Consider the following 20,545-nt stretch of genomic DNA (forward strand, 5'->3'; position numbering starts at 1 on the left):
CCCAAAAAAAAGAAAGACAAATACTACTAATTATCTTTAACGGGATTTTATGACTGCATGCATTTTAAATGTCAAAACGTTGCGGAGTTTGTGTACCTTCTCTTATATTTAATGCATTACTTTTCGTTTTCAGCACCATTTTTTGTCTGAATAGCCAACATTTTCATTTATTTTCAACACATGTAAGTTAAGCAAAAATAAACAAGTTGCAAACACAGTTCTTTAAATGTTACTCTGAATTTTAAATTTACCGGGCCAATTTATATTTCTTTTTACTATATTTTATTTAAATATTTTTCCTTCAAAACTCAGATTTTCATTTGGGACAACTGTAATTATAACAAACTATAAAAAAATAGTCTATAATAATAATAATAATAATAATAATAATGATAATAATAATAGTTAAGCTCTGTTATACATTTCTAAATTGTTAAAAACAAACTAAATAGATAACATTCAAAAAACTTAGAAGACCACAGTATGTAAATAGTATGTCAGAATGAACTGTAATTATATCAAAAAATAAATAAATAAATAAATATATATATATATATATATATATATATATATATATATATATATATATATAAATCCATGCTTGGTGGGTCACATACTGGAGCAAGTAACATCTGTACAACCCTCACATGCTTTGTGTCTGGTTAAAATGTTCAAGTGGCTATTAGGAAGCTTCCTTCAATGTACTTAAACAAGGTTAAAAGGTTGTTAAAAGTTTACACTTTTTACAACCTGCTGTACTCTCTGTACATGTGTTTAAAGGTTGCTGGGACAGAGAAGGCTGTAAGTGAAGAGAGATGGCTGCTCGCCATGACCTTGACCCGTATTAACTGTTGAAAATTGGGTTGTAATAAGGAAATGCTGAAACAATTTTTTTTTCAGTATTCAAATGATTATTTACATTAATTTAATTGTGTGAAGAAGACATTTCTCCACACAAATAATTGGTCAAAAGCTACCTCGAAGGTGACCAACCTTTTAACATGGGGACAAATTCAAGGTGCAACCTGGACCAAGATATTGAACCATTTTTGGACAGTAGCCCTGACTACTGTAGATTACCTTTCTAAACCCTTCTCTGTCTTGCTGTTGAGTTTGAACATTTTAAAAGACTAAGTTTAGTTCAAATATTTAACTAAATTGTTGTATGTGATAGTTTAACATACTACAATGAATGTGTAGTTGCTGAGATGCCTGTTAGCCGTCTGGTTCACGTGTTTACACCGCTGGCTTGGTGCTGCGTATGCTTCCCGAGACAGCAGTCCACTTGTCCAGATACAAACCCAAACACTTGATTGACAGTATCTCAGTGCTATATGCAAGAATAGTCCAATTTGCTTGACAGAGAGCCCAAGGCCTCGTCTAAGTATGCAGTTATATGAACAGGCTGGCTCTGCCCAACTGCCTCCACTTTACATGAGTAAGAGATGCTTAGGCCATCTCTCAGGTCTCTCCACACGTATTCTGTTGGCTGCTATCTTACTTTAAACAACAAGCAAGGCACAAATCCACATTTCAGACACATTTTAAATACCAAGCCAGAAGCTTTTGTGTTTATTAATACTAAATACTGACAATTACATGTATTAAACAGAATGGCAATGCCAGGCAATTGCAGAAAGGGTAGCAAGGTCATGTAGCTTCTCTGGCCACCCTCTCCTCCGTGGTGTTGAAAAGGCAACGTCAGATAACAGCGCCACACAGCCCTAAAAATATCCCCCCTCGCCCTCCACCTACACTGGAAAGGGAGAGGGAAACGGGTTGGAATAATCTGCTTTTCCGGGTCTTATCTGAAGAAAGGCAGGGATGCATGCGGCTCCATCTCGGTCAGTGTGAACACTGCTACTCCTTTTCTGAGCTTTTCTGCTCAGCTGCAGCGCCAGAAGCCGAAGCTTACGCAAGCGGAGAAGGAGCAGAGTGTGCTGACCCGACTCACACTTAATAAAGTTGTTTTTTCTTTGGTTTGCATGCCAACTGAATAAAACATGGGGATTATTTGAAGTGCATGCACACCAAGTGCTGTCCAGCTACTGACACACAAACTGAGAGTGATGTTCAAAAGCATTCTAATATTCTATTCCCCAAAAATAGCAGTAAGTAATTATTATGCAGTTATAAATTAGACCTTACAGTAATTATACAGTTATTTTGCTATAAATAGAATTTACACAAAAAGTTTGAAGTTCATTTGCACAGTGATGATGAAAAATGGTTTGGTCACCCTGTTACACATACATGTTCAGTCCTATTGTTCCCAAAGCTACATGTCCTTAGTAGGGTGTCATTTCATACTGCTATTGAATAACAGCAATTAACAGTGTTGTGCTATAATAATGTTTAATAACAGACCTGCTAATAAAGGGTGTCTCTTGTTTGTAATGATCAAATTTTCCTAAAACTCTCTTTCTATTATTTTTCGGAATTATTTTAGGCATCTAAAAAAAAAAAAAAAGTCCTCTCAGAACTTATTTTTGTGTCACATGTAGGGTTGAGTACCAAAGTTTGATAGTATTATGGCAACAACCAAACTGCTACAATTACATCTATTATTGAAAATTCCCTAATGATTCGGGAGCAACTTTTGATACGTAGGCTGCATCCACACTAATATGACCACATAACTGTTGCTACGTTTATGCAGGAGTAAATCTCATCAGTGTCACTAAGCTTTTCTTGTGTATTCTACATGGGTGAAATTAAACAAATGAAATCTTGTCAACAAATTAAACATTGCTTGTAGCTACGGGTGTGCAGGTTTATCTCCCTCTTTGCTGACAATATTTCAACCTCAGCAGCATCACGGTTTAGTCAAGACTGCAGTCCACATTCCACTGAGCAGACATTCATTTGTAATGTGTGTAACATGAGACGCAGCTCAAACAGAGCAGTTTAAATCATTTGCGTTGACTATGGAACGTACTGTATGTGGTTATGTGAGAGCTCCTCAAAAGGTACCTGGTCTACAGGAAGGGGAACAGTCTCTTCTTGAGGATGTAGAGAACTGTGGCGAGGAAGAGCGCCAGCGCCAGGAAGATGAGCAGTTTATCAGTGAGCTCCCTGCGGTTGTACTTGGTGATGAGTTTTCTCCCGAGCTGAATGGTCCCCGTCATGGTCTTAAACTCCTCATTCGTCTCCTGGATTGTTCTCGAGGAAGTTGCTTGGAGCAGAAGAGAAAAAAGTTTTCAACACAAAGCCCTTCTTTCATTATTAATATAAATGGATAATCATTTTCAGACAATGGGCACTGCAACAGTCCAACTAAAAATACTGTTAAAGTTGAATTACGTTCAGTCAACAAACAGAAGCCGCCACCTTTCGATGCCTTTTAAATGTGAATCAAACCTGTTCAACCTAACCGTTAACAGTAATATTGGAAGTATTTAGAAGTCCGTGCGGGAAATCTTGCAAATTCAACCAACCTTTGCAACATCTGTGAGAGCTTGCAATTTCGCAAATTTTCTGAGATTTCACTGCAATAAATGCTCTTAATACAAACTCTGCAGAAGACACTGCGGCACACAGAAAGCCTTTCCAGACAAAACTCCCTTTATTAAGAATAACTCCTCATCGACAGTCAACAAGGTTCCTCAACCTCTGCTCTCACCATCAAAACAAACAAAATGCTACGTGAATGAGAAAAAAATGGCAATACTGGAACGACAGAGTTTATAGGAAATGTGGTTTTGTCAAGCGAACTGGTCGTGCTTCCCTGCATGTCTAATCACACAGTACTTGTTAAGTTCATGCAGCCTGTCAGCTGTAAGATTGCCTTTTGTTTTCGTGCTTACACTGTGTCGAATAGTTAAATACTTAAAGCACTTATTTTCACAGATGGAGCCTATGTAGTCTATATTGCAGTCACAGACTATTTAGTCTTGAGATGTTTTGTAACTTTGAGCCCATGGTTCTTTAAATTCAGAAATGAAAATAAAAAAGATGAGAACTAAAATATTTCCACATATTTCTGTGATGTGCAGTAGGCCTTGGCTTACGATCACAGTGAACAACAGTTCAAATAAAGCACCAATTCCTCTAACTTTACTGTTTAAAACGTAAATGACCCAAAGTTCACAAATTTCCGAGAAAAGCTGCTGCTGCAAAAATCAAACATCTTTGATTACAACATTCACAAAAACCCTCCTGGAGGGATTGATTGAGCATATGACAAACAGTATAAACAGGTTTCTTAGGAACACATTTCTTGATAACAGGTGTTTCCTTCACAGACCTAGTGACGTTATGGACTCTTCACTCTGCTGAACTTGCTGCGCCATCATCCGGCTGATACTCATAAGATTCTCTGTAATGTCACTGTTTGTCTGTGATAGGCCCTCCTTGGTCATCTTCCTGATTTAAAAGAGAGAGACAGAGACCTGTGCTCAAGCAAACCAAGGTCTCGTATAAAAGGACTGGAAAGATGCTAAAACAATGCATTCTTCTGAACACGATATTCGAAAGATAAGGCTGATGTCTGACTGTCTGTAAAATGTATGACACACCACCTGCTCACCGCTCTCTCACAGCACAATCGGCTCCATTCAGAAGTGCCTGTTTTTCCATTTTGTCGATGGACAGCTTGCTGGCCAGGTTTGCTTTCCTCCAGGCTGTCTGGTTACTGCAAAACATACAAACACGGGAATACAATAGCATTAAAAATGAAGTAAGCATGGTCAAGCAGGTCACATTTCCAAATGCATCTCCCAACAGGTTGAGGCAGAAAAAGTAACACGGAAATGAGGATGTTATGGTAATGTCATTTATTCTCAGAGACTTTACCTCAGCATCTGTTTTCTGTGTCCCTCGACCTGCCTGATCAAAGCTTGCTTGTCTGACTCTTTGTCCTGCTCCATTGCCGTCTGCTCCAAGTCCTAACACAAAGGCAAAACTGTTTTACCACAAACAAGTCGTACTTAAAGCCTTAAACTGAGATTAAATCACATTTCTCACCTGAATTCGTAACCGCAGGTTGTGAAAGCTCTTTTTCACGTCTGCGTTTATTTCTGTCAGCTTGCCTTGAGGACCTGTGCACTCTGTGATATCCTGGTGAGACAGGATTTAGTAAGAGAGATCATATTTTGACCACCGTGACTTCTCTTCAGTGTCAAATCAAGTATACAAATATAAAATCAATCTCTTTCTACACAAAGCCCTTAACGACCAACTACAGCACGTCAATCACTTTGTGAGAAAGATATTTAATTTCCAATGAGACGAGAACAAAATGTTACAATTAAGAAACCGGAATAGACATCGATAACTTGTTTTTTTTTTTGTTTTTTTTTTTACATAATTCACCATAAATTTCCACTCAAATAGAAACTCTCCATCACTTCAGCTCCAACGGTCGCTGCCAAACACCGACTCCATGTCGCACAGGGTAGCGGGGTAAAAACACACGATCCCCTGCCGTGACAGGCCCGAGAACCAGCGTGTCCTAACGCAGCACCGAGTCGTCTTACCAAAGAAACATTCGCACCTGGATGAGAGCCTTAATTTCCAAGTCATATTTCAGTATTTCTTGTTCACATATTCGGACGTTGACGTCTGAGGACGCCATGTTGCCAACGTATCAACTGAAACTACGGAACGCAGGAAGCCGGTTCTGAACTTCGACTGATGACGTCACCCGCACGACATGACGCATTTCGAGATGATACGTAATACATTAAATATAAAGTCTATGAAAAACAAAAAAACAAAAAAGGAACTTTGGAGACGACAAAAAAAAAAAAAAGAAGAACATAATGTGACAGCTAAATATATCAAAAAACTAAATGTGTATTTCGTTTACATTCAGCAATGACAAACATATGACGTTATTTACTAGGATAATATATTATTACACTTCTGGCAAAGGCCATGGGTTCATAAATTAGTCAGAACAAAATACAAAAGTTATGGACCAATGGAGTTGATAATTAGTTTATTACTTATTGAATGGATTACATCCGTTACCAACATAAACAGACAAAAAAAAAATACATCAAACACTATTTCACAACTATTTCATTAAACATCATTCATATTAAGAACAACATTAAACACAATGTACATCATATATAAACCCAACAACAAGTGAAGGTTGTTTTAATTGAAAGTAAAGCACATCCAGTGAGACCTTAGTCCTTTGGGAATCGCATTGCACAAGGCACTAATGTGGACAGCACTCAATAATCACGCAGGGATCAGAGTTATCAGGCGATTCAGAGGAAATGATCTTGGCAGTTGCAAACATCCACTGGTATTCAGCAGTGGCAGGTCTTCCGCTGCTGAGAGAAACTACAATACAACACAAAACTTTAGAGGAAACTTAACAAAGTGACATAAAAATTAGCTGCAGGTAGATACAGGATTGATAAGATGCTTTCCTCTTTTAGAGGGAGAAGTTTACCTGCAAGTTCAGGAGTCCTGGAAGGACAGATTAAGGCCAGTGATAGTTGAGGTACCAGATGACATCAGTGGATAGGGAAGGCCCCATCAGTGGGTTCAGCTGGGCCAGAATTGCTATCAGCCAGCTGATGGACAGGAAAGATATTCATGTGTTAATAAAGCAAGAGGGCTGCAAATCATTATTTTCACGGTCACTTTTGAGCTTTTTTGTTTTTATGTTAAGCACTTTGAACTGACTTTGGAAAATATACAAATAATTATTTTTCGGGATTATTGATTAAGATGTTGATTACTTTCTCCATTCATGGATTAGCTGTTCAGTCCGTGAGAAAAAAAAGGTGTAAAATGGCCTCCAGTGTTACCCAAAGCTAAAGGTGCAGCCTGCCATTTCTTGTTGTGTCCAGACCGACAGTCCACAAACAAAATATATTCAGTTTATAATCATGGAGGACTATAGCAATCAGGGAATATCCACATTTAACAAGGAATAAGATAATTTAATCTATAAGAAATAATAACTCAAAAAGATCCAATTATTTAAAAAAAATAGTTGATCAATCCCTCAAAGCTCAGTGATGTGAGTCCTTTTCTATTCTGTAGTAAAACATAATTTTGACTCCACACACCAACATTTCACTGCAACACTGCGGCCCTTCGGCAAACCACTGTGGTTGGCTGTAACACTCCTTTGTCTCTACTGCCCTCTTTTGCCCACCTGTACGCAACATAACACCAGCTGCACACAAACTGTGACTGTAAATAATTTATCATAGAAATACTATCTCCATCAAGAGGCTTGGTTGTATTATGACAGTAGTGTACACAAATGAATATGGAGTCACTGAAACAAAGAAATCCATCCTCAGGCTCAGCATTACCAATGAACGACCACTTGTGGAAATGTTAGTTTTAACACACTATTCGTTTCGTCTTTTTATATCCCAGACCTGATTCTGTTTGACCCTCCACTCACCTGCACACATGTGGTGTTGTAGGTGTGTGTGTAAGTATGACGACACAATGCTGAGAGATCAGGATGATCATACTTACAAGAGGTAGCAGCAGATTGCGGTTAACACCAGCATCGTGACGATCACTCTGTGGGAAGAGGAGGAAATATTAAAAGAAGAGATACTCGACATCAAATAAACTTCATTCACATAATGTCGTGCCGGTCAGCTCGATCTCGTGATGCGAGTGACAAACACACAAATACAGGAAGTTGCATTATTACCGTCATGTTTTTTTTTCAGAAGCGGAATATGTTTGAGTCTTGTATCTAAATACAAAAAAACTGAGCCACTCCGGCAAAAATACTTCCTTCACACAGTAAAAAAAAAAGAAAAAAAAAAAAGGTCAAATCAGCTTCAACCAAACTGTGACTGAGCGACGTTAGTTCACCGCGTTTAAACTTCTTCACCAGCGACGTTTACAAACTTGTTAACAAGTCAACTTCAACTTACGCACCGAGCATCAGCTGGTATCAAATGAGGACAAGGTGGACAGCATGGGACAAAAACAAAGCAATAACGTGACTAACTAAAGCCAGCTGAGGGCTAAAAGTGAAGCTAACAAACTCACCCTCTGTTGGGTCCTTTGGGGATAAACCACGGCACCACTCCGCCAATAATACCCCAAAACAGGGTCATCACGGAGATGGTGATCGTAAACGCCAGCTCCGCCATGTCTGGGTTTGTTTTGTTTTTGTCGAAAACCACAACAACAACAAAATAATCCAAAAACAGCGACAAACTTTTGACTTGAGACAACTTTTAAGTACCGTCCAGCTGCCACACACCACGGAGCAGCCGACGACGCAAGAGGCAGCACGTATCACATGACCACCGAAGAGGAAGTGGAGGGCCTTTCTTTCTGAGGAGACGTGCGCTATTTTAAATAGTTTAACAGGTTGAAAAATTTGGGAAATTTGGTCGCAAAATATTGGGATTGTTTCAATTTTTCTTAGAAAAGTAACTTAAACTTGAGTAACTCTGCCTGAACACTTTACGTGTCTACGTTTGTCTCTCAGAGTATCTTTTATGGGGATATTGCGACACCTACTGGTCATTTTGCAATATTACAGAACATCCAAGCAACGCCGGGCTCCACTTTCTGATTTACTTCTGCTTGAAATGTAAGATGTATTTTAAATATGTTTAAGAGCGCTTGGAAGATGGTTAATGTAGACCCCAAAATCTTAAAATGTCAGCAATATTTTTGTATATATTGTGTATGTTCTGATATACACTGCTCAAAAAAAAAATAAAGGGAACACTTGAACAACACATCCTAGATCTCAATGAATGAAATATTCCTGTTGAAAATCTTTATTCATTACAAAGTGGAATGTGTTGAGAACAAAATAACATAAGAATGATCAATGGAAATCAAAATCATTATCCCATGGAGGTCTGGATTCAGAATCATACTCAAAATAAAAGTGGAAAAATCAGATCACAGGCTGATCCAACTTCTGTGGAAACTCCTGAAGACAAGTCCAGATGAGTCTCAGTAGTGTGTGTGGTCTCCACGTGTCTGTATCACTCCCTACAGCGCCTGGCCATGCTCCTGATGAGACCACGGATGTTCTCCTGAGGAATCTCCTCCCAGACCTGGATCAAAGCATCAGTCAACTCCTGGACAGTCTGCGGTGGACGTGGCGTCGGTGGACGGAACGAGACACGATGTCCCAGACGTGCTGGATTGGATTCAGGTCTGGGGAACGGGCGGGCCGGTCCGTAGCATCGATGCCTTCATCATGCAGGAACTGCTGACACACTCCAGACACATGAGGCCGAGCATCGTCACGCATCAGAAGGAACCCAGGGCCCACTGCACCAGCATATGGTCTTCAATGGGTCTGAGGATCTCATCCTGGTACCTAATGGCAGTCAGGGTACCTCTGGCTAGCACACGGAGGGCTGTGCGGCCCTCCAAAGAAATGCCTCCCCAGACCGTCGCTGACCCACCGTGAAGAGCACAGGGCACCGATGGAGAAGCTGCCAATCTTGGTGTTCTCTGGCAAATGCCGATCGCCCCGCACGGTGTTGGGCTGTAAGCACGGGTCCCACTTGTGGACGTCGGGCCCTCGTACCACCCTCATGGAGTCTGTTTCTGACAGTTTGAGCAGAAACATGCACATTAGTGGCCTGCTGGAGGTCATTTTGTCGGGCTCGGGCAGCACTCCTCCTGTTCCTCCTTGCACAAAGGAGCAGATAGCGGTCCCGCTGCTGGGTTGTTGTCCTCCTACGTCCCCCTCGTCTCCTGGTGTACCGGCCTCGTGTCTCGTTCCGTCCACCACACTGTCCAGGAGTTGACTGATGCTTTGATCCAGGTCTGGGAGGAGATCCCTCAGGAGAACATCAGTGGTCTCATCAGGAGCATGGCCAGGCGCTGTAGGGAGTGATACAGACACGTGGAGACCACACACACTACTGAGACTCATCTGGACTTGTCTTCAGGAGTTTCCACAGAAGTTGGATCAGCCTGTGATCTGATTTTTCCACTTTTATTTTGAGTATGATTCTGAATCCAGACCTCCATGGGATAATGAGTTTGATTTCCATTGATCATTCTTATGTTATTTTGTTCTCAACATATTCCACTTTGTAATGAATAAAGATTTTCAACAGGAATATTTCATTCATTGAGATCTAGGATGTGTTGTTCAAGTGTTCCCTTTATTTTCAAGGATCAGAGGACATGTTTTTTTACACACCAGGACTCGTACATCTCTACTTTGTAGCATGCAAATGGTAAATTGACAAAATCAGTATCCAAATGTATAATTTGCTAAAGAGGGTGACATCCCGCTGGTGTGATAGGATATTCAAATTTCACAACTTTCCTAAACAATTTGGCAAATCCAGCACATTCATCGAGTACGTTTGTGATTTCTCTTCCAGATCTGTAACTATATTTTATGACAGGTGATGTTGCATATAAGTTTGTTTTCGAGTACCTCAAATCAAGCATCCATGTTTTAAATACATTCCTGACCCTATAAGAAAGTTTGTAATCTATACAACATGACAGACAACGTGAGATTCCATTTACACAATTTATTGATAGCAAAAGATTATTTTCACTCCTGCATCTTCTCAATTGTCTCCTCCTTGTATTTGCCCTTCTCCTTTCCGTCAGCGCGAGACTTGGCCTTACGCTCCAGGATCTTCTTGCGGTCCTTGTCCAGCTTTAGCCTGGTGATGACCACCTGAGGATGACAAAAATATTGGCTTGGTCAACAAACTAAGAAAATGACACAATTTTAACACAGTGGTAGAAATAAGCCAGAACTGAAATTCTGGCAACCGAACATCGATTACACAGCCAGCGTTTCCAAAACAGATGAGATTACAACCAGAAAGCTGGTTAATACGCTCGTTCTGTGCACTGATTTCACAGCAGTGTACAAAATATGCAGTTTGTTGTCTGTTGAAAAATAACCCACTGCTATCTAAATCTTCAAAACAGTCTTTTACAAATGCAAAATAAACAAAGCCACCCGTGCTTTCCTGCTGATTTAGCAAGAAAGTGGAGGTGTAATTAATAGTCATGGCTGCATTCCATGTCGATGAGCCAATTCCAGGTCACAAGCTGATTCAACAGTACGTCTTACTGCACTAAAACTGAATGAAAACCCTCACTGCTATTACATCTGTCTTTTTCTGCTACGAAATGTCAAAACGTGAATATGGCCGACTAGCTTGAGTCCAATCTCCATTGGCAGGATCAAAAGCACTGAAAAAAAAAAAAACCCACAGCATAATGACCATGTCGAATTATCAATCCCACCTCAGTGACCGTCACTAAGATCTTACACACAACACTACCTGAGCTACAGGAACACAAATAACACCTGCTTAGTGTACCAGATGACTGAACACAAGAAAATGTTATTGGAGCTGCAACAATTATTGACAAAAATATTCAGCAACTATCTTGATTAATTGTGTAAGTCACTTTCAAACTAGAAATATCAACCCTGCTCCAGCTTGTAATTTATTAAGTTTTGCTGCTTTTTCCAGTACCATGTGATGGTACATAAAATGTTTCTCGAGTCCTTATACTAGTGTAAGTTGGCCCGTCGTGTTTGGGGCAGCAAAGCCAACGCAAGAGCTCAATAGATGTCAAACAACTGTCAGGACATCCAATTAAGACAGATTCAGTAAAACCACCTCTACTAGTCGTCTACTAAAGACATGCAACAACATTAAATCATAAGGCTAAACAAAATAGGCCATGTCAAGCCTTTAGTAGTTTCAATGACTGCTTTAAACTACACATTTGTAATTTGGTTTGATCCTATTAACATATTTAGATGAGAAAAGGATACAGCACTAAACTACAACCCTTCAACCAAAATAATGTAATTTGTTGTTTTTCTAGTGCGGGTGTCTGTGCAGACGGCTGCATGTTAAAGACTGAGACTTTAGAGACGGTGTCCAAATTCTTCCGCTGTCAGAAGGAAGTATCTCTGAGCTCACCTGAAATCTGACTTCAGGCAAACCTGTGAGCGACATTTAAGATATTCTCCCAGCTCGTTTGGAAGCCAACTAAGAGGTCCAATAGGGAAGTTGCACAGGTTTGATGCGGGAACTTGGAAAATATGAGGCAATGAGGGAAAAGGGCTCCCGCCTTGTTTATATGATGACATCGTGGCGGCTACGGTTAATGGTACAAGATGTACCGTCTTGCAGTTTTAGAAAACGTGTAAGCCTCAAAGAAACCCTCTCTTACATCCGTGTTCAATTTTGGACATCAGAAACACTTCATCATAACGCAATCCAACACGTACTGACTACAGCCTCAAAGTGGATTCAACACCTCTCACAAACTGCTAACAAGAAATTAAAACTTAACTGCGTAACAACTCTTGTCAGGTGCACACGACAAAAGGACACTGAACACGAAACACCACTCTTCTGGTCTGCCATACCATTTTTAAACCAACACCAACAATTCTCTGGACTTCAAGAGCACAGTAAAAGAAAAGCAGGTATGTGGACATTATTTAATCGCTTTAGACACTAATTAAGAGATTGTGTGACAAGTTTCACTTAACTACAAGAAGATGCCCAGAGGGAATAAGACCACGTCTTAGATGTAACTCTTGACTTTAAGTTTAACAGAAGTATGTGACCACCAATGTGTGACTGTTGTTGGACAAGTCACATTCACACCTGCCTTGTTTCCAGTGAGGATGTACCACAGTGAGGATCTACCACAGTGAGGATGTACCACATTGAGGATCTACCACATTGAGGATGTACCAGTGAGGATCTACCACATTGAGGATCTACCACATTGAGGATCTACCACAGTGAGGATGTACCACATTGAGGATCTACCACATTGAGGATCTACCGGTGTGTCTCACCTTGCTGGGGTGGATGCCGACATGGACCGTGGTTCCGTTGGCCTTCTCTCTCTGAACACGCTCGATGTAGATGACGTACTTCTTCCTGTAGACCTGCACTACTTTGCCGATCTGCTGGCCTTTGTAGTGTCCACGGACAACCTGTTATTGACAGGAGCAGGTCAGACAAACGCAGCTAAACTTACACTTAGTATATTAATTATGACAAAACTGTAACCACCCAAACTACAGTACCTGGACTTCGTCGTCTTTGCGGATGGGCATGGACCTCACGTTGTACTTCTGGCGGAGCTCCTTGGACAAGGGGGAAGACATGATCTTCCTCCTGATGTGTGAGGGGGCATTGAAATGCCTCTTGCGGTTCTTACGGCGGGAGGATGTTACAAATGGATTCAGCTTCATGATGCTGGAAGGAAACAGCAGCGCAGTAACCGGTTAACAATCACCACCAATAGATCCACGGGGAAAACAACCGAGCACGTGAAGACGTCCACACCACTTATTTGACTTCTCCTGCAAACCAGCTCACCGGAAACACGAGAGACACGGTGTCCGACTTGGACCGAGACTTTTAAAAAGTCCACTACTTTGTCTCGGGCATGTTAGGGCTTCAAAGCTGAATGCTAAGCTAAACCCGCTAAGAAGCGAGCATATAATACAGCGGACAGACCGAGGTGGTAGTTTTTCTGTTCCGACATTAACTCGGTGAAATCACTGAACAAGTTACAGACGAAACATTAAAACGCATTAACTGTAAAGGACGGGGACGAGTGATCGCGAGCAGCTTCACTACCGGTAGCAGACATGCGGATGCTGCCGGACCTTCGAGGGAGAACCGTAAGATGGTCGCGTTTATTTAATCATCTATTATCAAAACGGGGTCAATACAGACTTCCTTTGAATTGTACAGGTGTTTAAGTGGTGCTCGGACTCGGACAGGGACACGCAGACAGATCATATGGAGGATGGATGGAGATAACTTTGGTGAAAATATCCGCCAGAATTCTTACCCTGCCGTCTGCTCCTCTATGGCCGGCGGAAAAGAGACTCTCAAAGTACTTCCGCTGGCATTAGTTCACACTCAAGTCTCGCGAGATCTCCGGGGAAAGCGCATATAAAAGCAGAGAAACGCCGCTGCAAACATGAAATACTGTACTTTGATTTTTATTTGCATATTTCACATCTGTGCGTGTGGTTTGAGTAATAGAATACGATATGATGAGGTTATTTTCAAGGCTTTTTGTTTATTTATTTTTTTATTCTCCATTGTTGCAGCAAGTTAAAGTTCATAGAGTTCGAATTTGTACAATCCTTACAAAACAAAATAAATATTTGACTGTGTTTCTTGGTTTGTTTGTATAATATATATATATATATATATATATATACTGTACTGTATATATATATAGATAGATATATCTATATATATGTTGACTGTGTTTCTTGGTTTGTTTGTATATAATATATATAGATATATAATGTACTGTATATACTGTGCATTTTATATTTTATATTTTTTACTGCTATTTACTGCTATTTTATTGCTTTTCTATTATTATACTCTATTATTTCTATTATTATCTTATTGCTTCTGTATGCTGCTGTAGCGAAAAAATTTCCCCTCGGGGATTAATAAAGTAAATACATACATACATACATGCATATTTGTAACGTTTTTATTTATTTTTTATTTTTTTCGACATTAGGCCTAAAGCCTGACTCGATTTCCATCATTATGAGATATCACCACAAGATGGCGCCAAACCCAATTAATCGATAAACTGTTCATCAAACAAGTTTTATGATTAATCTGCCCTCTGTTCAGCACACACATGAACCTGCTGTCATAACTTTTCTACCACTATCTTTACCAATAGGACAAAACAGAACATGATCAGTAAAGCCTGTAAAATATGCGATCCAAATTCTAGGGAAGCTTTTTAAAATGTTATATTCAATATCCTATCGAAATCATAACCGACGTGAACTTCATCAGAACAACTTAATATACATCATCATCCGCTTTAATGGCTCTTTTTACGCAAATCAGCTGACATACACACGAGAGGGGAGGGGAGGGGGGGGGTGTTTACACCGGCAGACCACACATACACTGACCTCCCATCTGTGAGGACAGAAGCGACCCCCTGTCCTGCTCAAACAACTCGCCCACATACACGGAGTGAACTACCGACAGGGAGGCGGAGGCGCTCTGACACCGTGCGATGTTTTGCTCCCCGGGGGGCGTGCAGTTGTACCGGAGCCTGCTGCCTGCCTGCGAAAAGTGATGCTGTCATAGCCCCCCTGCGCGGCGGACATCGAGCCTCTCTCCCCTCCCGCACCTCCCTGGATCCTCTCTGGCTGGCTGTCGCGGCAGCAGTGCGGATGTGGAGCCCGCAACGCAGCGCTCTTCATCCGTCGGCAAGCACCGGAGAAGAAGATGAAATGTTTTTCCCGTTACCTCCCGTACCTCTTCCGCCCACCGAGCACCATCCTGTCCTCCACTTGCCACACCGAAGGTAGGGTGGGACGCCGAGGGGGCTTTCACGGGTCTGTGAGTTGCTCACTTTGTGCGTGTGACATGAATGTTTTCAGGCTCCCTGACACATGCATGTGCAGAAGTTAGACGGGCCAATTGCAGTGCTAGCCTGCATAGCCCATTGCAGATTTGCCACGGTGCATGAAGTTGTTGAAGCCGTTCTTAAATGTAGATATGGGGCAGACGTAAGGATTTCTGATGCATAAGACAGAAATCAGTCATCCGCTCTGTGTGTGATTGTGTGCCTGTCTGATGGAAAGAGTAGTCTCACTCATTTTGCTTCCTTTAATGCTGTCAACACTCAGGCCTACAGCATGCCAAGAAGAGAAAGTCAGTTTGTGGAGTTGCATGACAAGTACCCTACCCCCATCGCCCCTTATTCCTGCTTCTCGTTCCTTTAACAGAGTCACAGATGCCCCTCAGACAACACCTGCCTTAATTCACTCAATTCAGAGCAGGGGATCTTCTCAAAATGCTAACCTTTCCCATGTAATAGGTGCAGCCAGTCCAGACAGACTTATTCCCCTGGAGTTGCCTGGAATTAAAATGTTGAGTGGACTCCCCATGACAGTAAACACTTGACTTCATATGCTGGCTGGTCAATTCATCGTGCTGATTGCGCTGTCAGACGCAGCCCAAGTGGGTCTGAGTGTTTGTATAACCAGACATTTACTAGGTCATAATGTGGAGACTGAGGCATTGCATTATTTAGCTTTGCATGGTTGCCCTCCTCCCTGTGCGCCCTCAGCCCTCTGGCACAGGAAGAAGGATACAGTACAGTATGTGGTGGTCATAGCCAGGTCCCTTCACAGCCTGTAGACTTGACCTATATAGGCCTACTGTAACTATATATTAATAAAGGAAGCGAAAGACATGCAAGCTATCGAAGCGTATGTCAGTCACTTACTCAATCAGTTATGCTCCATCACATCCATTACTTTTCCCTTGTCCAAACTTTTACTGCTGGTTTTCTACTATCCACTACCTGTTTGATTAGCCTTTTAAATTTAATTCTTGTGATTGAATTAATAAATGTAACATTTAAACACATTTTAAGAGTACAGATGCATTTATCAAATATTACATACAGGTTTTACATTCTGAGAAAACATGTAGAAAATGTCTCTTTCGAAGCAGTATAGAAATGCAATTGAATGAAAAGTAAATATAAACTTTTTTGTTTCCTGATATGGCTCTAAGGGTGCAAGAAATATGAAACTTGTCATGAATCTACAGAGTTTTAAGTTTGTGAATGTAAAATGTACCAACAAAAATTCAAAGAAATATTTACACTTGGAAAATTACAGCAGCACGAGACCAAGATTTATGAAAGTCATCATTGTTGCAATGAATTGGCGTAACCATCATAGCAAAAGCAAAACATGATCTTAAAGCAGCTCAAGTACCACTAAATCACAACATAAAGATTAAATTTGAACTCCTAGATGATAAGAGGTGAGGCCACCAGACACCATCTTTTTCTCTGTCTTCACACCCACTCTCATTGTCTCAGCACACGTTCTACCTCTGCCTGAGATAATGGAACGATATAATAGAGGAAGTGATAGATCACAAAACATGGAGCTGCATTGCTCTGCCACAGTAATATGATACGTGATCCTGTGCTGCTCTCTGCGTGGAGAAATATGGAACAGTTATATGAAAGCAGGACTCAGAGATGTTGACTCTTCTGCGCTGGAGGCCAGCAAGGTACGATGACACAGCAGATGACCTTGGAGATTGTGATGTGTCGAAAAAAAAAAGGAGACACAGACCATCTCCTCTGCACGCTATCTGTGTGTTTGAAAAGAAAAGAAAAAGTAGATGTTTCCATGCACTGATCAATGCATGATGCGTGTGTTTAGCGTGTCGAGAGAGCTCTGGCCTGTCGTGACCTTGTTACCGAGGCTTGCCCTTCCATTAGGCCTGCTGGTCTTGAAGAGGCTGGGTGGTGAGTCACTGTGGCCCTCCTTCCTGTCCGCGCCAGCTGAGCAGAGTTCACCCCAGGGAGGATGAGTGTGCAGTTACCATGTTAGTGGAAAATACATTATATAAGCCCTGTACCACAGTGTGTGTGTGTTTAGTTTGTTTATCTGGGCCAATGTGGAGGGTAGTGTGCTAACATCAACTTGGACTCACCTGAGTCCCGTCTCTGAGGGATCCACAGCCAGCTTTTGTCTGCCTCTGTTTTGGCCCCTATGTAAGGTTGTATGAGTCTCTCTGCGGCTCTTATCTATTCTTTTTTTTGTCCCCTGATGTTCTTTTTTCACCAGTTTCACATCAGTCTGTCAAGTTCTGCTGTGATGGATTAAGTGTTCAAGTTTTCTGATGGGTGTTTATATGTGTGTGTGCATCTCCTTGCTGCTGTTTTGTGTTTGAGTCAGGAAAAAAAAACGTGCATCCCCAACTGACACCTCACGGCGTCTCTGACGCTGCCATCAGTCAACAGAGCCAGTCCTGCATCAGCTTCGTCCTTCTAGCTGGTTTTGTGTCTGAGGAAAACTCTGACACATTATTTGTGGGAGTGTGAATAGAGAAGCAGAAAAGAGAAGTGCATTTTTTTTAGATTAGATCTGTGACAACTCTTTTTGATTAATGACTACAGCTGAAACGTGTCTTGTGTTATGTTTGCACGTTTGCATATTTGTGTACCTTGCATTTTTGCACAGGGTGTTTTATTCACAAGAAGAGCAGTGTGCTTCTCGTGGCAGTGCCTGAGGGGGGACTTCTGTCGGCACTTTGACAAAGCGTGACACTGAGTCTGAGTTTTGTGGGTGAGGAAGGCACACACACACACACACACACACACACACACACACACACACACACACACACACACACACACACACGCAGAGCGTATGTTGGTGTGTATTTGTTCCGTTATCATACATCCTGCTGTGTCGCTGTTATCCTGACAAACACCCAGTTCACAGCTCAGAACACACTCCGCGTAATCGTCCTGCCCTTTGCATCCCGCTGGGGACAAACACCCTACATACACAAATCACATAATTCACACACTTGTACACGTGACTGTTCTGTTTCAGTTTGTTCAGCTTTTCAAACAGGAGACTGTCCTTAAAGGGGTAGGCTACTCCAGAAATTCACATTATACTCCCACAAAGTTGAGTGTTGACTTGCAAGAGATATATTAAAATAATTTAGCCTGATTTTTTTTTTTTTTTTTAATTTTTGGTACATATCAAGCTATAAAACTTTGGATGCTACATGTCACATATCCCCACAGTGGTGTCCTTTAAATTCCACACCTCAAGTTTGTAACATGGAAGTTTCTGTAAAAGGTTTTTTGTCTCCAAGCTCAAGCTGAGGCTGGGATAGTCATGGTGGCATCACTGTGACATCATTAGGCTTATTTCCACAGACATTGGAAAGCATATCCAGAGACACAGAAGATAATATGCAGTATAATACAAAGTGTGAAAACCGCTATTCATATAGTGGTTTTCACAGTCTGAATAGCTTTCTAAATAGCGCATAAACTGAACTTGACATTCAAAAATGGGTGGATTGCCCCTTTAAATTAGGATACACACGCACAAACTCCAGTGACGGGTGCTCTCCTGCAGCAGATCTTGTGATGTCATTATAAGTAAAGAGAATTTCCCTTGGAAAAGATTAGAATGACAAAACAAGAGATTTGTTTATTTTTTTGGAAACAAGTGATGGAAGCAGTACTATTTTGGTACTGGATTGTGACATTTTTTAATTTGTTTCTCTTAGATATATTTCTGTTTTGCAGCAGAGAAACAGAGGCATTACTACAAAGATTGTCATGGAGTCAAAGAAAGTGTATTGGTTGCTCTTGAAGTTTTCATGTGAATGAAACTGTGCTGTCGTTGTCATGTAAAGTTTTAAACTTTTTGACAAGGGACCAAATGATCATGTGTATTATGAAAGGTGTTGCTGAACCCATGAAGGATTACTGAAGAATTATCATCAGAGTGATGTTTGTCTTTTAGTTCATTGTTTTGGTTTCATGACCCATACCTTTATGGGTTCAGTTCACTCTCACCACTCTCATCAGTAGTGCTGTTAGCAGACAACAATCATACATGTAAAAGCTCAAATAAATGTCATCGAAGAATCACAACAGAAAGACACTGAGTGACTAGCTGGTGAACACAGAGGAGCATTAAGGAGCTGAGGAGCCAGATAGTTTTCTCAATCTAATGTTGCCATAACAGCTTAGCTTGTTGTGTTGTCAAGACATCAATTAATGCATGTTTAAAGGACTTGCAAGATATTCATGTTGTGAAAAAAAGTGATGCCCGAATCCACTGGGTTTTAATTTGTGCCATTACTGACCTTCATAAACAGATTATATAAACTATGATTGGTGGAATCCAAGCGAAATAGGGTTTCTATAACAAAGACATTTTCTAAAGTCTGTTTGTACTTTGGCCCTTGGTGTGCCCTTGTTGTGAAGCTCCTCACTGATGACAGTATTACAAACTTGTAATACAGTGTATAAGTGAAGAGGCCAAACTAACAAATTGGAGAGAAACACAAACAACATGTCATATTCAGCATTTTAGATGGTAAATTATATGTAAACTGTATTCCTGGAAGTTTCTCCAATTTATTCAGTAATAGGGCAGTTTGACAAAGGAAAAACTGTGTTTGAAGTGATGGAGCACATTCCTAAGGGCTATACAACAATTATTTTCATACTGAATTGAATGAAAGGAAACAAATGGATACCAGGAAGGAAGGGAGTCAACATAAAAACACTTTGGAAAAAGTTGAGTATGTTAGAAGTAACATTGAGGGCTAAAACCTGTCTTTTTCTTCCCACTGAGGTGGATCTCAGGAGCCAATGGGAGCTGAAATGAACATGACATTCTCCGGCACAGTGAGACGAAAACACCATAACATATCAGTGTCTTTCTCACACAGCACTCGCCCGCAATATCACTTTACCACAAACACTTCCTGCTAGGTTTCCCAAGAAAGCCAATAGGAAAACAAGGAAAAACATGAGCAATTACAGTATCACCAAGACTCCCCTCACAGTTTACAGCCTAACAGGAGGCAGCGTTATCATTACAGCAAACACAGTGACGCAAGCCTTATTGTCTCCTCTCTTTATCACTCTTCCTTAATATGTGGAACCAGAATAAGAGTTCCTCCTGGGGCCTGGGCCCCCTCTGTTACACAGCATCGACTATGCCCCTGTTGGGAGCCGTATAGAGCCAGAC

The 20,545-nt window shown here is 41.0% G+C and overlaps 4 protein-coding genes across 7 annotated transcripts in view; 1 reads left to right on the top strand and 3 right to left on the bottom strand.

Annotated features, from left to right (window-relative positions):
* Positions 1-609: 609 nt before the first annotated feature.
* Positions 610-5,597, bottom strand: bnip1a (BCL2 interacting protein 1a). 3 transcript variants are annotated; one of them, XM_069171546.1, is made up of 6 exons: positions 5,495-5,597; positions 4,966-5,058; positions 4,795-4,886; positions 4,529-4,633; positions 4,247-4,365; positions 610-3,175 (listed from the first exon to the last, which is right to left on the bottom strand). In XM_069171546.1, the coding sequence occupies exons 1-6, from the start codon at positions 5,573-5,575 to the stop codon at positions 2,979-2,981; spliced, it is 687 nt and encodes a 228-aa protein (XP_069027647.1). In that variant the 5' UTR covers positions 5,576-5,597; the 3' UTR covers positions 610-2,978. The 3 variants fall into 3 exon arrangements, with proteins under 3 accessions (XP_069027647.1, XP_069027648.1, XP_069027649.1); XM_069171547.1 differs by having other exon boundaries at positions 4,966-5,048; positions 5,478-5,592; XM_069171548.1 differs by lacking the exon at positions 5,495-5,597 and adding an exon at positions 5,314-5,466.
* Positions 5,598-5,924: 327 nt separating this feature from the next.
* Positions 5,925-8,231, bottom strand: atp6v0e1 (ATPase H+ transporting V0 subunit e1). 2 transcript variants are annotated; one of them, XM_069170910.1, is made up of 4 exons: positions 7,990-8,231; positions 7,459-7,506; positions 6,410-6,533; positions 5,925-6,315 (listed from the first exon to the last, which is right to left on the bottom strand). In XM_069170910.1, exons 1-3 carry the CDS (start codon positions 8,091-8,093, stop codon positions 6,440-6,442), a joined length of 246 nt encoding a protein of 81 aa, XP_069027011.1. In that variant the 5' UTR covers positions 8,094-8,231; the 3' UTR covers positions 5,925-6,315; positions 6,410-6,439. The 2 variants fall into 2 exon arrangements, with proteins under 2 accessions (XP_069027011.1, XP_069027010.1); XM_069170909.1 differs by having other exon boundaries at positions 5,925-6,297; positions 7,990-8,228.
* A 2,223-nt stretch (positions 8,232-10,454) lies between these two features.
* On the bottom strand, positions 10,455-13,885 carry rpl26 (ribosomal protein L26). Its single transcript, XM_069171431.1, has 4 exons — positions 13,798-13,885; positions 13,022-13,193; positions 12,788-12,928; positions 10,455-10,621 (listed from the first exon to the last, which is right to left on the bottom strand). Exons 2-4 carry the CDS (start codon positions 13,187-13,189, stop codon positions 10,493-10,495), a joined length of 438 nt encoding a protein of 145 aa, XP_069027532.1. The 5' UTR covers positions 13,190-13,193; positions 13,798-13,885; the 3' UTR covers positions 10,455-10,492.
* A 1,047-nt stretch (positions 13,886-14,932) lies between these two features.
* Positions 14,933-20,545, top strand: part of ppp2r2ba (protein phosphatase 2, regulatory subunit B, beta a) — a 43,350-nt gene continuing 37,737 nt past the window's right edge. Inside the window, exon 1 of the mRNA XM_069170808.1 lies at positions 14,933-15,306. Within this exon, the coding sequence (XP_069026909.1) occupies positions 15,228-15,306 (79 nt within the window). The 5' untranslated portion in view covers positions 14,933-15,227. The remainder of the gene's footprint in view (positions 15,307-20,545) is intronic.

The sequence above is a fragment of the Embiotoca jacksoni genome, unplaced genomic scaffold, assembly GCF_022577435.1.
Source record: "Embiotoca jacksoni isolate LCO1_2020_lvr unplaced genomic scaffold, fEmbJac1.0.p SCAF_5, whole genome shotgun sequence".
NCBI lineage: Eukaryota > Metazoa > Chordata > Actinopteri > Embiotocidae > Embiotoca > Embiotoca jacksoni.

Bases quoted from the DNA above. Each gene is read 5' to 3' on its own strand.
- rpl26 (XM_069171431.1), bottom strand. From the start codon at position 13,189: ATGAAGCTGAATCCATTTGTAACATCCTCCCGCCGTAAGAACCGCAAG. The intron at 12,929-13,021 runs GTACTGTAGTTT...TGTCAATAACAG, and splicing joins GCAAAGACGACGAAGTCCAG to GTTGTCCGTGGACACTACAA. The intron at 10,622-12,787 runs GTGAGACACACC...TGTCATCCTCAG, and splicing joins TCGGCATCCACCCCAGCAAG to GTGGTCATCACCAGGCTAAA.
- bnip1a (XM_069171546.1), bottom strand. From the start codon at position 5,575: ATGGCGTCCTCAGACGTCAACGTCCGAATATGTGAACAAGAAATACTG. The intron at 4,887-4,965 runs GTGAGAAATGTG...CCTTTGTGTTAG, and splicing joins ACCTGCGGTTACGAATTCAG to GACTTGGAGCAGACGGCAAT. The intron at 4,366-4,528 runs GTGAGCAGGTGG...CTTTTAAATCAG, and splicing joins GATTGTGCTGTGAGAGAGCG to GAAGATGACCAAGGAGGGCC.
- atp6v0e1 (XM_069170910.1), bottom strand. From the start codon at position 8,093: ATGGCGGAGCTGGCGTTTACGATCACCATCTCCGTGATGACCCTGTTT. The intron at 7,507-7,989 runs GTGAGTTTGTTA...CTCTTCCCACAG, and splicing joins CCCAAAGGACCCAACAGAGG to AGTGATCGTCACGATGCTGG. The intron at 6,534-7,458 runs GTAAGTATGATC...CCTGTCCATCAG, and splicing joins GCAATCTGCTGCTACCTCTT to CTGGCTGATAGCAATTCTGG.